Source organism: Alosa pseudoharengus, unplaced genomic scaffold (assembly GCF_046254945.1).
Source record: "Alosa pseudoharengus isolate Yale_2024_CS ecotype anadromous, Long Island Sound unplaced genomic scaffold, YU_APseudo_1.1 YU_APseudo_1.1_scf_7, whole genome shotgun sequence".
In the NCBI taxonomy this organism is placed as follows: Eukaryota; Metazoa; Chordata; class Actinopteri; order Clupeiformes; family Clupeidae; genus Alosa; species Alosa pseudoharengus.
In genome coordinates, this window is record NW_027468859.1 from 36556106 (window position 1) to 36575716 (window position 19611).

At 41.6% G+C, this 19611-nt stretch overlaps 3 protein-coding genes across 5 annotated transcripts in view; 1 reads left to right on the plus strand and 2 right to left on the minus strand.

The window, feature by feature from the left end:
- Positions 1–2485: 2485 nt before the first annotated feature.
- Positions 2486–7425, minus strand: armc1l (armadillo repeat containing 1, like). Its single transcript, XM_076272335.1, has 7 exons — positions 7367–7425; positions 6418–6588; positions 6170–6261; positions 5742–5931; positions 5153–5269; positions 4581–4655; positions 2486–3607 (listed from the first exon to the last, which is right to left on the minus strand). Exons 2-7 carry the CDS (start codon positions 6568–6570, stop codon positions 3416–3418), a joined length of 819 nt encoding a protein of 272 aa, XP_076128450.1. The 5' UTR covers positions 6571–6588; positions 7367–7425; the 3' UTR covers positions 2486–3415.
- Positions 7426–7500: 75 nt separating this feature from the next.
- Positions 7501–16891, plus strand: mtfr2 (mitochondrial fission regulator 2). 2 transcript variants are annotated; one of them, XM_076272334.1, is made up of 9 exons: positions 7501–7670; positions 8090–8183; positions 8337–8441; positions 8559–8683; positions 8903–9123; positions 9668–9947; positions 11398–11581; positions 14833–14904; positions 14936–16891. In XM_076272334.1, exons 2-8 carry the CDS (start codon positions 8112–8114, stop codon positions 14875–14877), a joined length of 1032 nt encoding a protein of 343 aa, XP_076128449.1. In that variant the 5' UTR covers positions 7501–7670; positions 8090–8111; the 3' UTR covers positions 14878–14904; positions 14936–16891. The 2 variants fall into 2 exon arrangements, with proteins under 2 accessions (XP_076128449.1, XP_076128448.1); XM_076272333.1 differs by having other exon boundaries at positions 14833–16891.
- A 92-nt stretch (positions 16892–16983) lies between these two features.
- The window catches only part of LOC143110211 (3',5'-cyclic-AMP phosphodiesterase 7B-like), a 77675-nt gene continuing 75047 nt past the window's right edge, over positions 16984–19611 (minus strand). For both annotated transcript variants that reach the window (XM_076273100.1, XM_076273099.1), the window contains one exon: positions 16984–19611. This exon is cut by the window's right edge and continues 632 nt beyond it. The gene's annotated coding sequence lies outside the window, so the exon portion shown is untranslated.

Below are 19611 nucleotides of genomic sequence, written 5' to 3' on the forward strand. Positions count from 1 at the left end.
AGAGCTGCACCACTGGAGAGGTATTGACGAAGCCCATCGCTATCATACTCCTCTAAAAACATAACCTTCTCCCCATTCTTACACAGAACTATCCCCATGGCATGAGAGGCAAGACTGTCCCTAGTGGTGAATCAGAAGTAATACACTCCCCTCACTGCTGCTGTGAAGAAACCTGCATTGAGGAGATATCAAGACACATATATGCCAAGTGCTTTCATTTTAATGATGGTTTCTCAGAAGATTAAGAAATTAATAGTTTGACACAGTGTGTATTTTGACACAGTGTGTAGGTTGGCCTTGTTAAAGGTTGACTGCATGCAATCCATTGAGGCAGTGTAGTAAGCAGGAGTGCACAGAATACCTGTGATTTTGCTGAAGGCCTGTCCCACATTGGTGATGACTTTGGTATAAACCAAGTTGGTGTCAACAGAAACTGGGCCCATGAATCCAGAGTCCAAAAATGCTACTGAAAACGCAACCTTGGGTTGTTCTGTCGAACAAACAGCACTACTACTGACAGCCAGGCTTAATAATCAAAATTAATTCTCTACGGAATAAAAAAGGTACTTAAGGACAACATATTTTTGTTTTTTTAACACACTTGTGCCATTCATTTGTATGCATAATGGAATGTTAAAGAACTTGGGCAGAGTACATAATCACATCACATGCCTTCCTCTTTTTAAACAAATTACCTGCATTCTCCCTTAGACCCTCAATTTCCTTCTCACTGATCATCAGTCTGTCTTTCACATCCATCAAATCTACCTTGAGTGCTATGAAGATAAAAAAAAAAGGTGAAAAAGCAAAGAAAACTATCTGGCTATTCTTAAATCTCACTTTGATAGTTTGCAGAGTGTAACATGGCAAAAGTACCTGAATTGTCAGTCTTTAGGTGCTCCACCTCACGCTCACTGACAGACAGCCTTGACTTTAGCTCTGTGATTTTAAAAGTAAAATTCATAACATTGTCATTCAAAACTCAACTGAGCCACTCACATATGACTTGACTTATGACCAATAATTGAAAGTGAAAAAGGCTTTTTTTTCTGGGAAAACAACAATAGAATCTTTGACTATTAGGCAACAGGTTATTTGTCTTCCTCTGTAAAATGAAAAGGGCAGAAATTAAAAAAAGGCAGTGCAATACCTATTTGCCAAAGGTGTTTTTTTGTGGAAATCACTATATTTTTTTCACTGAACATGACCTACCTTCATTCTCCGCCTCCATCCTGTTCAGCTGGGTGTAGCTGCACTGTAAACCAGCCTGAGTGGCCGACAGCTCCACCCTGAGCTCCGTCACCATGTCCCTCAGACGAGTGAGCTCAGCAGAGACGTCCAGCTGGACAGTAGTCGGGTGCTCACTCTGAACTTCACGTGGGGAGCTCTTGGATGCGCTGCCCAAGGCAGACAACACGAGCAGCACTAGCTGTAGAATAGCCACCTTCATTTTCAACAGGGCACTTAACACACCAGTGTCCTTTGCCTCTACTTATACACCCATCTATGTTTGCACAGTCTAACATTAGGGTCAAGGAGGGGTTTTTTTTGTTGGTGAAATTAGGGCAAAGAAATCCACATCTGACGAGTGGGAAACTATAAACCTGTTACTAATGGCCTTGCTCTAGATTAAGCAATGGGTGATACACAGAACTTTTCCATCTGTGTTGTAATGACATAACATTCTGGTCATTTTGATATCATTTCCATCTGTGTTGTAATGAAATGACATTCTGGTCATATTTTGATATCTACATTCATATATTACAAGGATACAAGGAAGTTTGTCACATGCATATAGTTACTGGAAGTAAGAAATGCAGTGAAATTATGTCTGGTGTCAGCCTATTTGTGCATTTTTTTTTGGGGGGGGGGGGGCATTGTGCATTTATGGGGGGGATTAAGTGGCAAGGGCTGCATAAGAAAGGTGGGGGAGGATTGGGATTGGGCGGGGGGCACCAACAAGGAGCACCCAAGAGCAATGTGTTCATTGTTATTATGACCAGTTTTAAACAAATAATGCACTGCCTTACGACCAGGCAAATGACAACAGCTGTCTGCTCCCACATTGCGTCAAAGCCCCATATATTTATACCTTTCAATATAATGTTTTTTATAATAATCTTTTTGGGCCTGACCTGTTGGTCTCCATGGAGACCCTGCTACTCACTCGTGTCGTGGGCCTGACCTGTTGGTCTCCATGGTGACCCTGCTACTCACTCTTGTTGTGGGCCTGACTTGTTGATCTCTGCTGACAGGAGCTTCACAGTGCCTCCTATTATAAAACTGTGGTCAGATAATAAACTGTATCCAACCCTTAAAAGCCTTTGGGACAGAAATCCCCAGCGGCTGAAACACACAGGTTTAGGACGTTAGGCTTAGGCCCAAAAAAACGGCGTGCGGGCCAAATAGACTAGAAAGCTACAGCTTGCAGTTCCTGTGAAGAAAAGCATTTCCACATAAAATGAGTCTGAATGAGTGCAAATAACTTTAGACCCAGTTTTATTGGCCCATACATTTGCTGGACATAAAATAGCAGGCTAATGTTTCAGTTAATCACTGTACCAAGGGTAGCACTTGGATCATTTTTACACAAATTATTTCCCCTATGTACTAAACCACAGTGTACATGTCATTCTAGTCCAAGAAAACCCATTTGTACTTTTATACAGAGCTAAGAAAACATCCAGCACAAACATATTGTTCCTGAAGACACTTACCTGAACAAGTTATTTTTACAGAGTAAAATGCACTTCCGTTTTTGTGAATATATATACAAGTCAACTGAAAAAAAAAAACCCCAGTTACAACAGGGAAACAGGACAGAAAATAGTACAGACAGACATACTGAACAAATATGAACATGGAAAACAAACAAAGAGCTTTGCAGAAGTACCCCGTGAGAAGCAACCACATTTCCATGTTAGTCAGTGGATGAATCAGCATCAACAAACCCTCAATGGATCGGTCTACCATACATGTATTAATCATCTAGCTAGCAATAGTTCATGAGGGTGCGTGGCCAATTTGAGGATGAATAACTATTCAGCTCTGGTAATGATCTGGAGCCCTCTGCCAAAGACAAAGTGGGCATCAACCCTGTAGGAGAAAGCAAGAGTTACACCAGTGTTGAATGAGGCACTGGCTTGGCTAACCCCATCTCCATAATGACCCAGGGTCTCGGCAGAGCATGTAGCAGGGAGGCGTCGACCCAGAAGGAGGATGTGAATCTGGAAGTGTTGAAAGCAGCACTGACTTGGATGCAATCTCCCCATCACCTTCTCACACCGAGCGTAGGAGCAGTGTGCAGGTTGACGTGGAAACAGAAGCGTTCGTGGTCATCCGTTTGTTAGCATTCCCCTGAGAGGCAATGGTTGGTCGCTTTCCGAGCGCCGTGAACAGTCCCCTGTGACCTTTACCAGTAGAAGGAGCGGGTGAGGAAGCTGGCCGCCGTGTTGAGCCAGCTCCCGCTGCCGTCCTCCTTGGCGCCGGTCCGAGAGACGGCGCGGTCCAGCTCCTTCTCCGGGCTCTCGTCCTCAGGGAGGTAGTCGGGCACCTGGGAGTTCTCCTGGATGGCGGTGCTGGACATGCTGAGGGGGATCAGGACCTGAGGAAAGGGGCAAAGGCTCAGGGAAAGGGGCAAAAGCCTCACAGGCAATACAGGAAAATACTGGATGATTATTTTTTAAACGACTCAAATAAACTCCTCAATTGGCAGAAGTTCTCTCCAACTAGTCTGGGAAATCAAATCAAACTATTAACACACTGGAGAACAGAAGGGAGCGGTGATGAAACACAATAGCCCTCGTCAGATATTTAACATTAAACAGAAAGATTAACAAATAAACAGGAGATTACTTGTATGAATCGTACACTAATTCGAAACAGTGACTGTGGTACCTGTGGCCTGTACTTTAAAGTGAGGTAACTGGTTACATTGGTCATTAACTGAGCCCGCGTTGGCAAACATGTCCCTTTATGTGAACATACCTAAACTGGAGTTTGTGCATCACAGGATTGACTTACCAACATCTAAACCACCAACGTAGTACCGTTTAACACCACTTTAGGCTATAAGTTGTCAACCCCAACTTCCCTAGACAATCCCGTGTTAAATCGGAGTAGGTTAAACCAAAGTCCTTTTAGGCAAGTCCCTCCACTCGGCGGCCATTTGACAACGCTTTTTGGGCACTTGTCGGGCATCCATTTCGGCAGAAATGCGCATGCGCAAGGCTTCACGACACCAATCTTGCTCCAGCAGCGAGATCACAACACATGATTGGCACAATGTCTTCACAACACACCATATGATTGGCTCAATGTATTCACATGTCGACGTTTTGCCGAGGAAGGGGTGGGATATGTGTAGTAACGGCCATATTGGCGTGACAAACTAGCCCCATGGATTTCTATGGAGGATTTTTTGAGTGCTGTGTCTCCACATTAGAAAGTCTCTGGTTAAACTTTCTCCGTTGTATATGTGGCCTTTGGAGCATTTGCAGTGATAAACAATGACGTACAATACAATAATATAACAACAATTAAAGATTAAAGATCAACAATGATATTCATCCACTCACCTCCTCCCCAGTATCATTCTTCACTACCTGCTGGGCCTGCAGGATTTTAGTTGAAGCAATAGCAGTGGCCAGATTCTGGACAGAGAGACCGGAGAGTTAGCTAAGAACAGCTAGGGAGGTGGAGTTTAGCCGTCAGCTCTATGAAACTAGGGACAACATCCTGTGTTCCCCTGCCATTACTGATCAAACCTTCTGTTTACATCTGTTCTGTTCAAATTCTGTTTACTGACTGCAGTGGGGTATTCCAAGTTGGTGGTTTAGTGATAAACCTAGGTAAGTTAATTCATTGTAAGTTGTAAACCTTGTAAATGAAGAACTTATTGGCTTTACTTAGTTAGGAGAATGAAGCCATAGGTCTCTTCTATTAGGAGGGTGACCACTTCCTCTGGGTTAACTTACCCAAATCAGTCACTTAACCACCTACTTGAAACACACCTCAGGTCTACACAGTTGACGATATGATGAGTTACTGACAGGTGCACACAGCGCGACATGAAAAGCACTGTGAAAGTGGGATATGGTTACAGGATGTGTGACCTAATATTTGAGTATGTTTGTACTGGACTGTATACCTCAGTGGGCAAGTCGGAGCGAATGCGTATGGTGCACCTCTTCATTGCCATCTGGAATGTGAAACTGATGACCCCTTTGACCTTCAGTAAAGCCTCCTCACACATCCCACGCTGGTCCTACAGAACACACACACACACACACACACACACACACACACACAGTTAGTTAGTACAATTTGGTCAAAAGATAAATCATCAAGTCATGAAGTGAAAAAAACTGTTACACATTTTCATACACTACACTTATCGGTGTATCAATATTTATCATGGAATCAAGTAAACTTTTTACCCCCCCCCCATTAATGCACAAATAGGCTGACACCAGACATAATTTCACTGCATTTCTTACTTCCAGTAACTATATGCATGTGACAATAAACTTCCTTGTATCCTTAAGTACAAAACAATAATTTCACAGAATCACCATGTAGATACCACTAGATTAACTTCCTCAATGATATTTACTCAACACACTCACACTTCATCTGAGTAATTAAAAGCTCAGTACAAGACAAAAGGCAAAAAATAAAACTAGACCCAGAGAAAGCTAAAGGTCATTAAAACAGCCTGCAAATAAAAGGGAACTCACCGACCCATCTAGGCCCTCGATTTGTAAGGTGACTGTTTTTGCTTTCTTATTGGAGGTGTTGATGAAGAACTGGGATTTGTTTCTCCTTTGCTGTTGTGCTGGAGTTCTGAATGTTTGTGTGTTGACTGGCCCGGTCAGAACGTCGTACACATCTTTGGCCAGGACAGTTATGTCATCCGTCAAACCCTCTCTGGTTAAAAAACAAAACCACAAAAAAAAAAAAAAAACATTTTGACACATTTGAATCAGAGTGACATTTACACCTACCTAAAAGACTTGAGACAGAAAGGGAGATAGCCTTCCTTTATTCGTTTTCTACTTGATAATGTTGTAATGCATAAACACAACTGTAAATTGTAAAATGTCAGATAATGGAATAAAGCATTTGGGTTACGAGGGTGCATTGTTTTTACTGAGAGGCGACTTACTTCTCCATCAGGTTTTCCAGGCTCACCATCATGCCTAGTTCATTCTTCATGGTGCTTATATTTTGTGTCAATTCAGCCAGATACCGCAGGGTCTACCAATGGACAAAACCCATTACTACAATCCATGGAACGACAGTCCTAAATGAGCAACACTGCTATCATACAGGATTTATTTTACACGCTAACACATATTTACAAGGTTGGCTTTCACATTCTGATGGGACGATGGGGAGAATGAAGAAGCTTACTTGAAGAGTGGCGAGGAGGACATTTGAGTCTTTGTGGTCTAAAAAAAGGACGAGACCAGGAAGACAACCCTGATCCTGAACTATAGCTTCACGGTTCTGAGGCTCGGAAGCTAGATCCCGCAGTTGGGTCACCACTGCCAAGGCATCCATCATTCTGCCACCCGATAAAACCTGTTGAGACGATGAGTCAACGTTACATTACAGAAAAATAATTAAATAAGAATAATTGAGGCTAAAGGGTAAACAGTTTAATACTACAACGCGACGTCGGGGTACAATGCTTTTAACAGTTTAACACTACATTGCACCATATGGTTGCAACATAGAAGACAAGGGGCACATTGTCTAACGTTAGTTTGTAACAAATTGACGTCAACATGTACACATAACGTTAACAATGAAAGGTTTTGCTGCTAACCTAGAAATACATATAAACCAACCAACCAACTTGCACAGCCATTTAGCCAGCCAAATAGTATACTTATCGTTATCAAACAAGTTAAGAAAGCTCGTGTTCCGTTATTATGATAAACGAGTAATATAATAACGGTGACGTTATTTCTGTAACAAACTCTGTTTAGTTGCTAGCACTAATCCTTAACTTGGTGGACAAATTAGTTTATTGGCTAGCACCAGGTCTGGTGCGTTTTGGAGAGCAAAACTACTCAATACAATTTAAGTGTTGTCCGCTGGTTTTCGAAACCAACTCAAAGTTATTCTAATTTAGCAGATTAGCAACGTACTGCTAAATGTCGCCTAGCTAGATTCTAGCTATCGAGCTATGCTAACTTCCGATTACTTCGGTATTTTGTACACGACATAAAAGAGAAACCCAACGGTCACAAAGCTCAATTTAACTGGATAAAACAACTTTTGCTGTTAAAGGTTTCCAAGAGGCCGACAGAAGATTTATTATCAACAGATTAAGGAATAATTTAATTAAACTTACCACAGAGCAAACGAACTGAATACACGTTCAAATACAAAATTCGTGCTAAAACTCTTCTAGCCCTATCATTGGTCGGAAGGCTAAATTCATGTCACACCATTCCAAGGCCCCATTGGCTTTCTGCATTCGTGCTTTTGTAACATCCAATCACAACCCCGTTTGTTGTCACCGCTTTATTTGAGTTCACCTGCCTTGGAAGCGTGACTAGAGTACATCGGCTTGTGTTGTATATCGAGTGTTAAAGTGATATTATAACTTTAAAAAAGTAAGAATACATTTGGGTCTGGATTAATGTAGCACATAGGTGAGTTTCTTACATACTGCTTTCGAATACGTCAACAGCGAGCTTTAAGTGTTATTTAAGTTCCCTAGTATCCAACGATAACCGTTTGTAAGAGCTGCGGTGTTTTGATGATGGTGCTTTTTACACGAGACTGCAGTGTGCAGTGATAGCTTTAGAAAATACATCCATGTATAACGTTATATGGTACTCATTTGTATTGAGGGAGCACTGGGGCATTGCACAATGATCAAATCGAGATCAAAAAAACATATGGTTTAATTTTGTGTTCCGTTAATGCACGATCCAATAATGCAGCTAATTTGATTCAACCCATCACGTTGTTGTTGGCACGTAGGCACTGTAGTCAGTACGATATGTAACCGGACCTATTTGGAGCCGGTAAGTCATAATTCAGCTTTCCGTTGTTCCCCACTTCTCAGAGCCAACAAGACAAGCTGCGTGATGTCGCTTTTAGAAGACATCGTGGATATACTGCGATGTGTCCTTGAGTATTTTGGAGTTCCTGCTGACATGGTGAGTAATGAAAGGAAAGAAAGGAGATATAAGAAAAGAGATTCTATGTGCAATATGTACTATTTACAAAGCGTTTTGGATACAGTCGTAGCATTTCTGTTTACTAGGGTGTTCATAAAAATAAAAATGTCAGTAACGTGACTTGTGTTTCAGCTGGTCCCGGTGTGGGACAATCAACTCTGCGGACAGTATCGAAGCATCGTTCGGATGATAGGCTCTAATCTGCCCCTGACTCCTTATCCCCGACTCCACTTCCAGGCATGTCGTGCACCCCCTTATGCTGGCAAAATAGACCATATGCGGAAGCAGAACTTCACTTTTTGATTGTTACGTTTCTCTTTTTGCCCCCTTTCTTAAAAAATTAAATACAAACAGATTCCGTTGCAAGTCCACAAGAGACATGGCCATCTTGACATCAGTATGGACAGTCCAGCAATCCCATCTTTTGCAGATGTACTCTGGATAGCAGAAGATGTGGAAGACCACTTCGCCAAATTCAGGTTGGCTCTCATTTTTACGAGTTTGCTGCAGAGTGATGGTAGAATACAGTTAATAACTTACCATATCTGTCATTAGACTATTTAAGGACCTGGTTACTGAAGAACTATGATTGTCATACTAAGCAGTGGTAGCACTTTGTGGTATACATTTATGTATAATAATGATATGATTGTGTGGAATTTAATGCAAATGGCTTGCTTTTTTACTTTGTTCTGTAGAAATGCTATTCCATTGAAAAGATGTCCGGTGCCTCAAGTGTTTGTGACGCCACCAGTGGAGATGGTTGCAGGTCCCATGTGCCTGCCATCCTCGGCCCAGCTAGGTGGCAGGATTTTGGGGCAAAGGACCAACCCGGAGGCCCTGAAGAAAATCTCAGCCCTGGAGGAAGAGCTGCTCAAACTCCGGGCTCAGATTGCAATGATTGTCACAGCTCCATCAGGTACTCCTATAAGCCAGACGTTCACTACAGGTCAAAAGCTTGGGGTCATTTCCATGATACATAAATAATGGCAAAAGGGTTCTTGACTGTTGTAGAAAGAAATGGCTGATCTTTAATGCAATATTTACATTGCCCATTATCAGCACCCATTCATCCAATGTTCCAAAGGCCCATTCTATTTACTAATCTGATATCATTTTAAAAGGCTAACTGAGAAAACATTGGAAAACCCTTTTACAATTATGTAAGCACATAATGTAATCTGAAAACTCTTACCCAGATTAAAAAAACAAAAAACAATGCAACTGATCTCAGCTGGTATTCTGTCTATAATGGAGTGGAAGGTACATTTCTAAGTGACCCCATACTTTTGACCGGTAGTGTATTGACATTAGGCTTTGTAGATAGTGCAAAGTTACTCTTGCAGGAAAAAAGTGGTTATGAATTTGGAATTGATTTGATGACTGAATCTAGAATTGTTGGAATTAAAATTCATGTATGTGGTGCTTCTCTCCTTCCCCCTCTGTCTTTTGTCCAAATAAAGCCTCAGTTTCCCCGTGCCGATCCCAGCTCCCACCTCCTGTTCAGACCTCAACTCCTCGAGCTGCTCCTCCCCCTCCCCCTCCTCCACCTCCCCCTCCTCCCCCACCTGTCTCTGACTCTCCAAAACCATCTGCCCTGGAGACCATAAAACAACGGAGGGCGGCGAGCAAAGGCCTACCCAGGAAGAGTGAGCTGTCTTTGGGCTCGGCCTCCACCAGTCTTCCCTCCATGTTGGATGTGTTGAAGGACCTGAACCAGGTCAAACTCCGCACGGTGGAGAGGTGTGCACTCAGGCTGGGGTGATGCTTGTGTAGAATAGCGCTGGGTAGTAGAGAGGTCGCGCATGCCTGTCTTTAAACCTTTAGAGACTATGGGCTGTATTTTGGGTCACCAGCGCATGGCGTAAAGTTCGTTATTCACTGGCGCGAAGTTGAATTCGTTATTTTGCACCTTTATTTTTTAAGCATTGCGCCCAGGGGTGTGGCAATTAACAACCTAGGGAGGGACCTGGCGCATTGTCTAAAAATCGCTATCATACACCACCTAAACCTGGTCAGAAGTCAATGGCGAGTTGTTCATATGCTATTTTAAGAGCGCATGTCAACAGTCATATTGGCAGGTGCACACACCATCCTTCTATCATTCATGAACGCACACCAGCGCACGTCCATGCAAAGCATTACAAATTGCATGATTACAATGGTAAACATAATTAGAATAAAGATATTACGAAATACTGTACATCTCATGATGAGTAGTTATTCACCATCATTTGCAAATTGGTAATGACGGTTAAAAGTGATTAGGGGAGAGGCGAGAGACACGTATGGAGCACAGCTGAAGATGCACTGTCACGAGATATAAGCAACTCCTCTGCAGGATAAATGTTGTTTTATTCAGTCATTTGAGCAACATTAGGGTAAGTGTTGCTTTTTCCAGCCTATGTTTTCGATGGTAACCCATTGTCAGTCAATAGTGAAAGTAACTGCATATAACTGTCTTGTCGTTGACTGACTCCTTGGTGAAGTTAGTTTCACTTTGCCAATGAGTTCAAATAGACGAGTGCAAATGCGTGAAGGCTATGCTAGGTTTTAGTAAAGCATGGTTTAAGAATGACTATTCCATACGGTCTCGCAAGCAGCCTCCTTCAAATGCGCCGTTGAATGCCAAAATACCGATGCATTTATTTGACATATCGCGCGTTGCGCCGTTAAAGGGAATGACAGATGTCATTCTCATTGGTTTAAAATGATGTTACGCCCCAAACACACCCATATGACTGATTAAAAGACCTAGGAACACCTTGTTACGCCATGCGCTCCACTTTTGAGAACGAAACCCCTCCCAATGTGAACTGGACATCCTACTAAATTTGAATAGACTTTTGACGAGTGACGATGCACTTTAGAATGTCATGATAGGGCCCTATATGTCTTAAATTCATGGCCATGAGTTTTGCTGCACTGGGCATACAAGTGTTACCCTAAATATTCTGGAAATTCACAGTGTGTATTTCTACAATGTAACTACCACTACCACTACTACTACTACGACTTCTACTACTCCTACTGCTATTACTAAATATGATAATGGGATAATGGGTTGTTCATATTTACTCATATATCTTAATATTGCACCGTTAACCCATTGCATCCACAGTAAGTAACATGTATGGAGTTGATATGAATATGAATGGTGTGTGTGTGTGTGTGTGTGATTCCTCCTGGTCAGGTCGCCAGGCGGGACCCCCGTGAGGAAGAGGAGGAGCAAGGGCACTGTGTGTGCGTCCGACCCCGCAGCTTTAATCGCAGAAGCTCTGAGGAAGAAGTTTGCCCATCGTCAGAGAGACGACTCCTTCGATAAGGAGAACCGATCGGCTGAGCTGTCGCCCTTCGGAAGCCCCGAGGCGCCATTTGTGAGTGGCACAGCACATCGCATGCTTCCTATTGACTCGTAGGCAGAGACACTTTCAACAGTAATTCGGTGTGTGTGTGTGTAGGTTAGTGAGGAGAAGATATTGTTTCCTATTGACTCGTAGGCAGGGACACTTTCAACAGTAATTTGGTGCGCTTAGGGAGCAGAGAAAAGAGGGTGGTTTGAAGTAATCCTTTGTAGAGACCAGTAATGTTTTAATAATATCTTTAGGTTTGAGGCATTTTTAATTTTGGTGAGAAAATAAATACTCACTGCTCCTTTATGACCAGAGGGGTATTTCACAAAGGCAGAAATAAGACATCCAAGATAAGTGATAAAGCGAGGTTTGACATAGCTTTGTCTGGTCATCCTAGCTCAACTCGTTTCACTAATGCCAATCCAGGATGAGTAGGAGCGACTATGTTAAGCCAGGTGTAAGTAATTCAGGATGTGTGCGCGTTCTCGTTTCTGCTCCAAAATGCCCATGGTTGGAATAAAAAAGACGCGGAAAATAGCGTCATTCACACAAAGTGAACCACCGCTTTTGATATAGACTAACAATGAAGTAAAGTTGTCCTTTTTGGAATGGGGAATCATGACTATTTCTGTAAAACAGCAGGAGTAGGCGTGGTAGACCAACTGAATGCAAATTTACGTATGCACCCACGTGTGAGTGCTCTCGGCACGCAACGTCATTAAGAAAGCACTTGCCACTGCAAAGATGCACATAGTATGATATACCTTAATATTATAGTTGAAAATATCTTCGAGAACTTGCCCCTCCACTTCCAATCAACTACAGTAGGCTATTCATCAAACGTCTATCAATAAAATAAGCAAACAATGAGTACCTAGGGCCTATGTTAATAATTATAAGGCTATCAATTAAAATAATAACCATATGGTAGTAGGCAGACAATCTGTTTTGTTTTGCGAGCAAATACATTTAGCAAATAGTTTATAAATGGAATAAAGCTCCTTAAAAATTAGCACGGAGGTCTGATGTGAATGACAGCTAGCTGAACCAATAAGACGACATAATTACCATTAGAATGAACTTAGCTTGACTGTTAGCCTTGTCGGGACCAGGCTAGGTGCAGAGAATAAATCCCCATGGTAACTTATGTGCCATCCCTTTTGTGAAACCAAGTCAAGGCTAAATTCATCCAGGATAACCTAAAAATCCCAGCTTAATCCCTTCTCTAGGTTTTGTGAAATACCCCTCTGCTTTATGAAAATACAGATTTTTTTTTCTCATTTTGAAACCCTGCAAAAAAGGGAAAGTTTCAAAGAATAGGTGCAGTGGCAAAAACACGTATTTCTAAGTTAGATACTTAGCGCTTGAATCACGGTGCATACAGTGTACTGGTACAGAGAGGATGCGCGGAACAGCCTCATCTTTAATAATTGATTTGTGGACATCACTATACAAATAACCTCTGTGCTCTTTAATAATTGATTTGTGGACATCACTATACAAATAACCTTTGTGCTCTGCAAGACAAGCTTTTATTTAAAGGGCAAGATATGACTCTGATTTGGACCCTAGAAGTTATCAACAGCCAGCTTTATGTGACTGCCACTCTCTTTGGCAACTTTGCAAGATTCTATACAAGGACCCCCCCCCCCCCCCCCCCATCTTGGTGGCTTCATGTGACTAATTTAGAGATGTGTATGTTATTGTGGAATGTGTGTGGAATGCATCAGGATTTGTGTGTGCTATAGAGTGGTTATGTAAGATGAAGTTCCTCACGTACACTGTGATGTCATCGCCCCAGCTGGGTGGTCTGTTTTGTTCTGTCCCATAGGCTTAACAGAGGAGTTCTGTCCTAATTCCTGCACTCTGATTGGTTGCAGAGCAACAGACTTCTCTTTTTTTGTTTCCCCTTAGATAAGGGAATATTCATTCATTTTTTTTAGTTTAGTCTGTAGATATATATATATCAATGCTACTCCTTAGCCAAATTTAGTGACAGGACATTGAAAATCCCCTTCCACCCACTGCAGGATATTATCATGTAAATGAAATTCGGGTGGGAAATTTTTTTCAATTAATCTTAACTTATTTTCTTCTTTACTCACCCCTTCATGATGATGGTAAACTATCGGAACCAGTGAGCGGAGCTGACTGAATATCCAGCTCTCGCACAGGTGGCTGTCCACTCGGCCGCTCCTCGCTCAGGTGGCTGTCCACTCGGCCGCTCCTCGCTCAAATTCACGTCAGGCTGCTCTGCTCAATTTCGCTCCACTTCAAATTCCTCCCGCTCCAGTGAAATCGATCCACGCTCGCTCCAATTTAAAAGAGGGAGAAATGATCTACAAGCCGAATTGTCACCTTAGAAAACTTAAATCCCAAAGAACTAAGAGCAACGGCAATTTCACTCATTTATTTTAAAAGATAATGCAACACCGATAGTGCAACAACAACAAACAAGCTTGACAACGTCAATACAAGCTTAAAACTAAAGGGATCAGTGTGATTAATTGCCTAAAGAATTCAGGCTTAGCATCCAAGTTTTACTTCAGCCTTACTTGATATGAAGCATATTCAAATTGCTGATGTTTTATTTTGCTCTCCGTAGCACACTCATGTTTCTGCGAAATGTGTCTTCTTAAATTCCAAAATGAATCTTAACTCACTGGAACAGTGTCACCTCATGGTTGTTCTTGCTCTACATTGTTAGTATCTAGTTGTTTTCTAGTAATAGTAGGCTACGTTTGTAGGCCCTATGACTTTCCGTTTCCTTTCTAAAATATTTAGCGAACTCCATCCCCCATCAACAAACTTACTATGGCCAGTATCTTTGAAATGTAATGGTCTTGGTTTCATTAGGAAGACATGAATTCTGGGTGGATTTGTGCATGCCTCAGACTCGTGGTGTGAGCGGTATCGGAGCGTAATTGGAGCGGAAAAGAGCAGCCGCTCCGGCCTCTAAATTAAAAAGCGCTCTGCGCTCCAACAAAATTCCATCTACCCTGCTCCTCGCTCGCTCACGCGCCGCTTACTAACCCTGTAAACTAAATATCTTTGATGTGTGGACAAACCAAGCCATTTGTGGACATAACCTTTGGAAACAAAGACCAAAAATAATCAATTGATTAATCGACTATTAAAATAATTAGTTGTAGCCGTAAATAAAAATCTATCCTGGTTAAGGCAATTAGCCAACAAGAGCAGTCACAGATTTTATGTAAATGATGTTGTCACTGATTTCATGGTTGTGTTGTTGACTTGTTTTTCTCCTTCTCCAGATGCAGAAGCACACAAGGCGGAGCCAAGGACGAATTCACCTCTAAACTTCTTGACCCCACAGTCGCCAGCAACCAATCACATCAGACATTGGTGTGTTTGCAGCCAATCACATCAGACATTGGTGTGTTTCATCTGACTACTGCATACTTCAGACGCTGCTTTCACAGGGCTTTGTTTATGTTACTCACCCGCTCTCTCTAGATGGTGTTAACGAGGCTGTCTTGTTTTTTCACTGGCCTGCAATGGTACTTTTTGGTGGCTTTGATACTTGTTTACTTCAGGGGAGGGATAAAGTTCAATAATGCAGTCATTTCAGTGATGTCCGCTCATGCTGTACGTGTTGTTTTGTTTTTATTTGCTTTTTGCTGTTTTGTAAAGCCCCGCAATAGCGGATTCTGTGATTGTGACCATTTTTGTCTGCTTGGGTGAGAGCTTTGTAAATATGTCTGACCATAACTTATAAATTGTATATGACCTCATGTTATAGGTTGTGCAGAAAATAATGCATAAAATGTAACCACACAAGGATACAAGTAGCCTGTAGAAAATCCACCAGGGGCACTCTTTAAGAGATACAAAAATGCAGCTTCTATATGGGCAACATATTAACACTGACTACCTATCGACACGATCGACCTCACGGTCTCGATGACTGGTGTGAGCTCTGGACGCTCACAAGGTTGTTTTAGCGTCTTTGTTCAAAGTCAAGCAATACTCGCCACCAGTGAGCCTCTCTTGCTGCATATTTTGAATCCATTGAAAACCTATTTAAAACCCACAGGTGATGGACTGCAACTGTAGCCCTAATCTATGCAACGGCTTCATCTCTGTGGGTTATGGTTTCATTTTGTTTGTCTCACTTTGCTTTTCTTGGCCTCTCATGCACTCTTCCTGGATGTGTGTGTGGCATGTGGCAGTCAGGTTTGTGCCAGTGAGGGCTTGGCACACAGCCCTCAGCATCAGCTCCGCTCTCCCGTGGTCTCAAATAACAGGCAGCTAAACTGATCTCCAACCAGCAAGAGCACCTTCTCTTTACACTGTTTTCTTCTTCTCCAAGGCAAGCATAAAGTAAAGACCTGCTAAATGGTGCAACAGTTTTGTATTTTTTTTGTTTTTTTTTGTGGCGTTTTGCCTTTTGCCTTCCGAGATGCCGCAGTCATGGTGGTTGATGTCCACACTCCTTTATGTCATGTTGTCAGAAAGTGTGGTGAAGGTTCAGAAACGTTAGTGGTGGTCTATGACCTGCTGCCTGCCTCTGGAGTGGACTAGTTTAAACTCCTGGCTCATAGGTTTTACGGGGACTAGTTTAAACTCCTAGCTCATAGGTTTTATGTGGACTTGTTTAAACTCCTGGCTCATGGGTTTTATGGTTACTAGTTTAAACTCCTGGCTCATGGGTTTTATGGGGACTAGTTTAAACTCCTGGCTCATGGGTTTTATGGGGGAGAATCCTGTCTGAGATTGTGTGCTAGCGCTAGCGCCGATGTCATCAGACCTGAGATGCGCTTCAGATGTGTGTGACATCTCTGAGGCCTGCACACTCCGTGTGTGTGTGTGTGTGTGTGTGTGTGTGTGTGTTTCTGAGTGAGGGAGAGCAAGGGAGAGAGACTCAAGCAGATGCTTTGTTGACACACACAGCTTGGCATGCTCTGAGGATTCCCACACCATGCTGGGCTGTGAAAGTGTGTGCGTGTGTGGATTCTGGCAGACCTTTCCTCTTTCCTTTTTTTTGCACATTCAACTGTACCAGACTGACTCCAATCTGCCTCAGTATCCAGCCGTTACATGTTTATTTAACAGGTTTATATCCTCAGTATCCAGCCAGGCCTGTACGTGTTTAGGTTTATATCCTGTCTACTAACAAGGTCTATATCCTGTCCTTCAAGGTCAGTCTCTTATGGGAGAAGACAGAATGTTTTGGTATTTGAGCATAATGTTTTGAATGTTCGTTTAGATTCTGACTCAAAGGTGTGAGGCTTGTAGTGTGTCTCTTCAAGCTGCAAGCTGTCTGGTATCTGTCTTTCTATCAAAATAAAATGATTGTTGCTATGGAAACTACTATGTGTTAACATTTGGTTGTACTATACACATTTCCTTTTTTTGCATCTGGGATGGGGATTGATCTGAAGAATTCAATGAACTGGTGCTGGTAAAATGTAATAACATTTTTTATTCATCACAGTGTATGATGGTCAGTTGGATAGTAGTCATGGGTTTACTGTAACTTGAAAAGAAAAAAAGGCAACATCACTGACATTTGGATACAAAGGGCCAGATTAACTGAAGCTTAGGGTCAGTTTATGCAAATTTATGTTTAAAAGTCTTATTTGACAAGAAAAACACTCAAGTTAGTCTTTGAAAATAGGGTAGATTTAACGAAAGGAAAAACATTCATGGTTTTTCACCCTGTCATTCAAAGTCTGGATCATGGACCTCCACAATGATCCAGTCTCCTCTAGTTCAGTGCCCTACAGACTCAAATCTGTCTGGAAGATGGCACTCTGCCGGGTCGTGATCACTATGACAACTGTTACCATGTAGGTTACCATTAAGGACGTCAACAAAGGAAGTTATGCAGGGGCTAAAGAGCTAAAACTGAAACTTCCAGAGAGACCTAAACCTCAAGAGTTGATCTGAAGGGGGCAAAATGCCCTGATTTATTAAATAATTTGATATTATCTCTGTTTGACACTTCGATGACACTGGAACCGCACTAACAGTGCTGATTTTCACTCTTGTTGACAAAGATTAACACCTGGATAATGTCAGTGTACAGTGTTGGCCTGCTAAAAGAATTGTCAGTGATAAAAAATAGTGTATATAGGTGTTGAAGACACATTACATATAGTGCCTGTACAGAACTATTAAGTAAGGAAAATTACATGAACTTTGTGGTGGCAGTAGAAAGTCAGGCAGTGCCTGTTAACATAATCAGACTAAAAGAGAAAAAGAAGAACCATGGAATCATTTACACCACTTGACAAAAAAAGATGTTTGCTGATGTTAAGGCTAGTTTGCAGTTTGTAACTGTAATCACCTGTCAAAGAAACAATACAGTGTATAATATAAAGACAGATTTGTATTTAAAATGGAGTTGTCATTCTGTCTGGTTCTGTCTCTCGACTTGAAAGATGGTAGCAATACATAAGAAACACAAGAACCAGGGGCATAAATGTACAGTGGCTTGCAGATGTATTCAACCTCCCTCAAGCTCATCATCATTTCCTGGTTTAAACGTATGCTGTAGGCCTACAGTAAATTTCCTGTGTGTTAGCCGCATTGTGTATAAACCCTGGCTGATACTACAGTGATTATAAACAAAGGTTTTAAATACAGTTGCTTACTCCATTCCAAAAAGAATACATGTCCATGTGGTTCTGCTGACTGACGCTGACTAACTGACGCTGGCGCTGCTATTGGTTGTGTTGAACAGCGCTGCTAACTGTGCTCCTCTGTCTGTCATCATCTTAAGCTCTGCCCCTAGACCAGCATTTTTGAATGCACAGAGTGCAAGTTGATTAAAATAAAATAAATTAATCAAAACCAAAAATATTCAACCAGAACAAGTATTCAACCTCTTTATACTAATATTTGATAGGCTACAGCACCCATGTTGCCATAAGAGGCTTGAAGGTGTATGCCTGAACGCAGCCACGAGAGCCAGGCCGATGCAAGCTGGTTTGTATGCCAGCTTCAGTGGATATCTGTGCAACACAGAGTGTAGGTGTTTCTTTTAGATTACGTCAAAACAGTCGTTTCTTTACATCCTGTTGATATTCCTATTTATGTTTTAAACTAAAAATGCATTGGTAATCTTGACATAGCACCTTTAACTGTTTTGATGTGAGACAGAACCATCATTGCATATTATTCTGCAATATTTCCCAAATTTGGGATTTCATTGAGTCATTGCAGAATATTCACTTAATCCTGTTTATTGTTTTTCAAGACATTGTGCATGGTGGCTTCAAACTATTTTGTTGCATGTGTAATGACAATAAAGATATTCTATTTTATGCTATAGAATTAGTTACCATTCAATCTTCCTTCAAATTAAAAAAGTTTCCCAGTTGCAGCAGACATGGAATATCCCCATGGAGAGATTTTACTACTGCCATATCTTAGAACAGGGATGGTATTTTACAACAGGGATGGTATTTTTTGACGCATTGCTAGTGTTTGACTATACACCTCATGTGGCACATTGATGAAGATTGGCCAAAAGTACAAGGGTTTGAATACTTATGAAAGTAGGATATCTGAGCTTTTTTATTTAATTATTTTATAAGGATAACAGACAAATAATTTATATTGCCTTTGTAAATATACGACTGCATAAAAGCTTGCAGTAATACACCGATTGTGAAAGTAAGTGTAAGGATCTTTTATAAGAGGGCTAAATATTTCTCCAAGCCACTGCATGTACACAATATACAGTAACACAATGCTAATCCTGGCACATGTATGTTTCATTTCATAAAATCCTTTCTCTCTCTCTCTCTCTCTCTCTCTCTCTCTTTCTCTCTCTCTCTGTCTCGTGTCTTCTCCAAAGCTTCCTTTAAAAAGGCTGTACAATGGAAAGAGTTTGAAAGTTAAAATCAATTATCATTTAATGTCAGTGCAAGCTGTACAAAAAGGTAAAATATGTAGGAATGTCATTTATTGTTGTTTATAAGATCCTCTAGAAAGGTTATATTCATCTGTACACTTTGTATTTCTTCAGTTACTTCCTGTGTTGGGGTAGCATTCATCTTGTGCAGTCCAGCTGACTGTTTTGG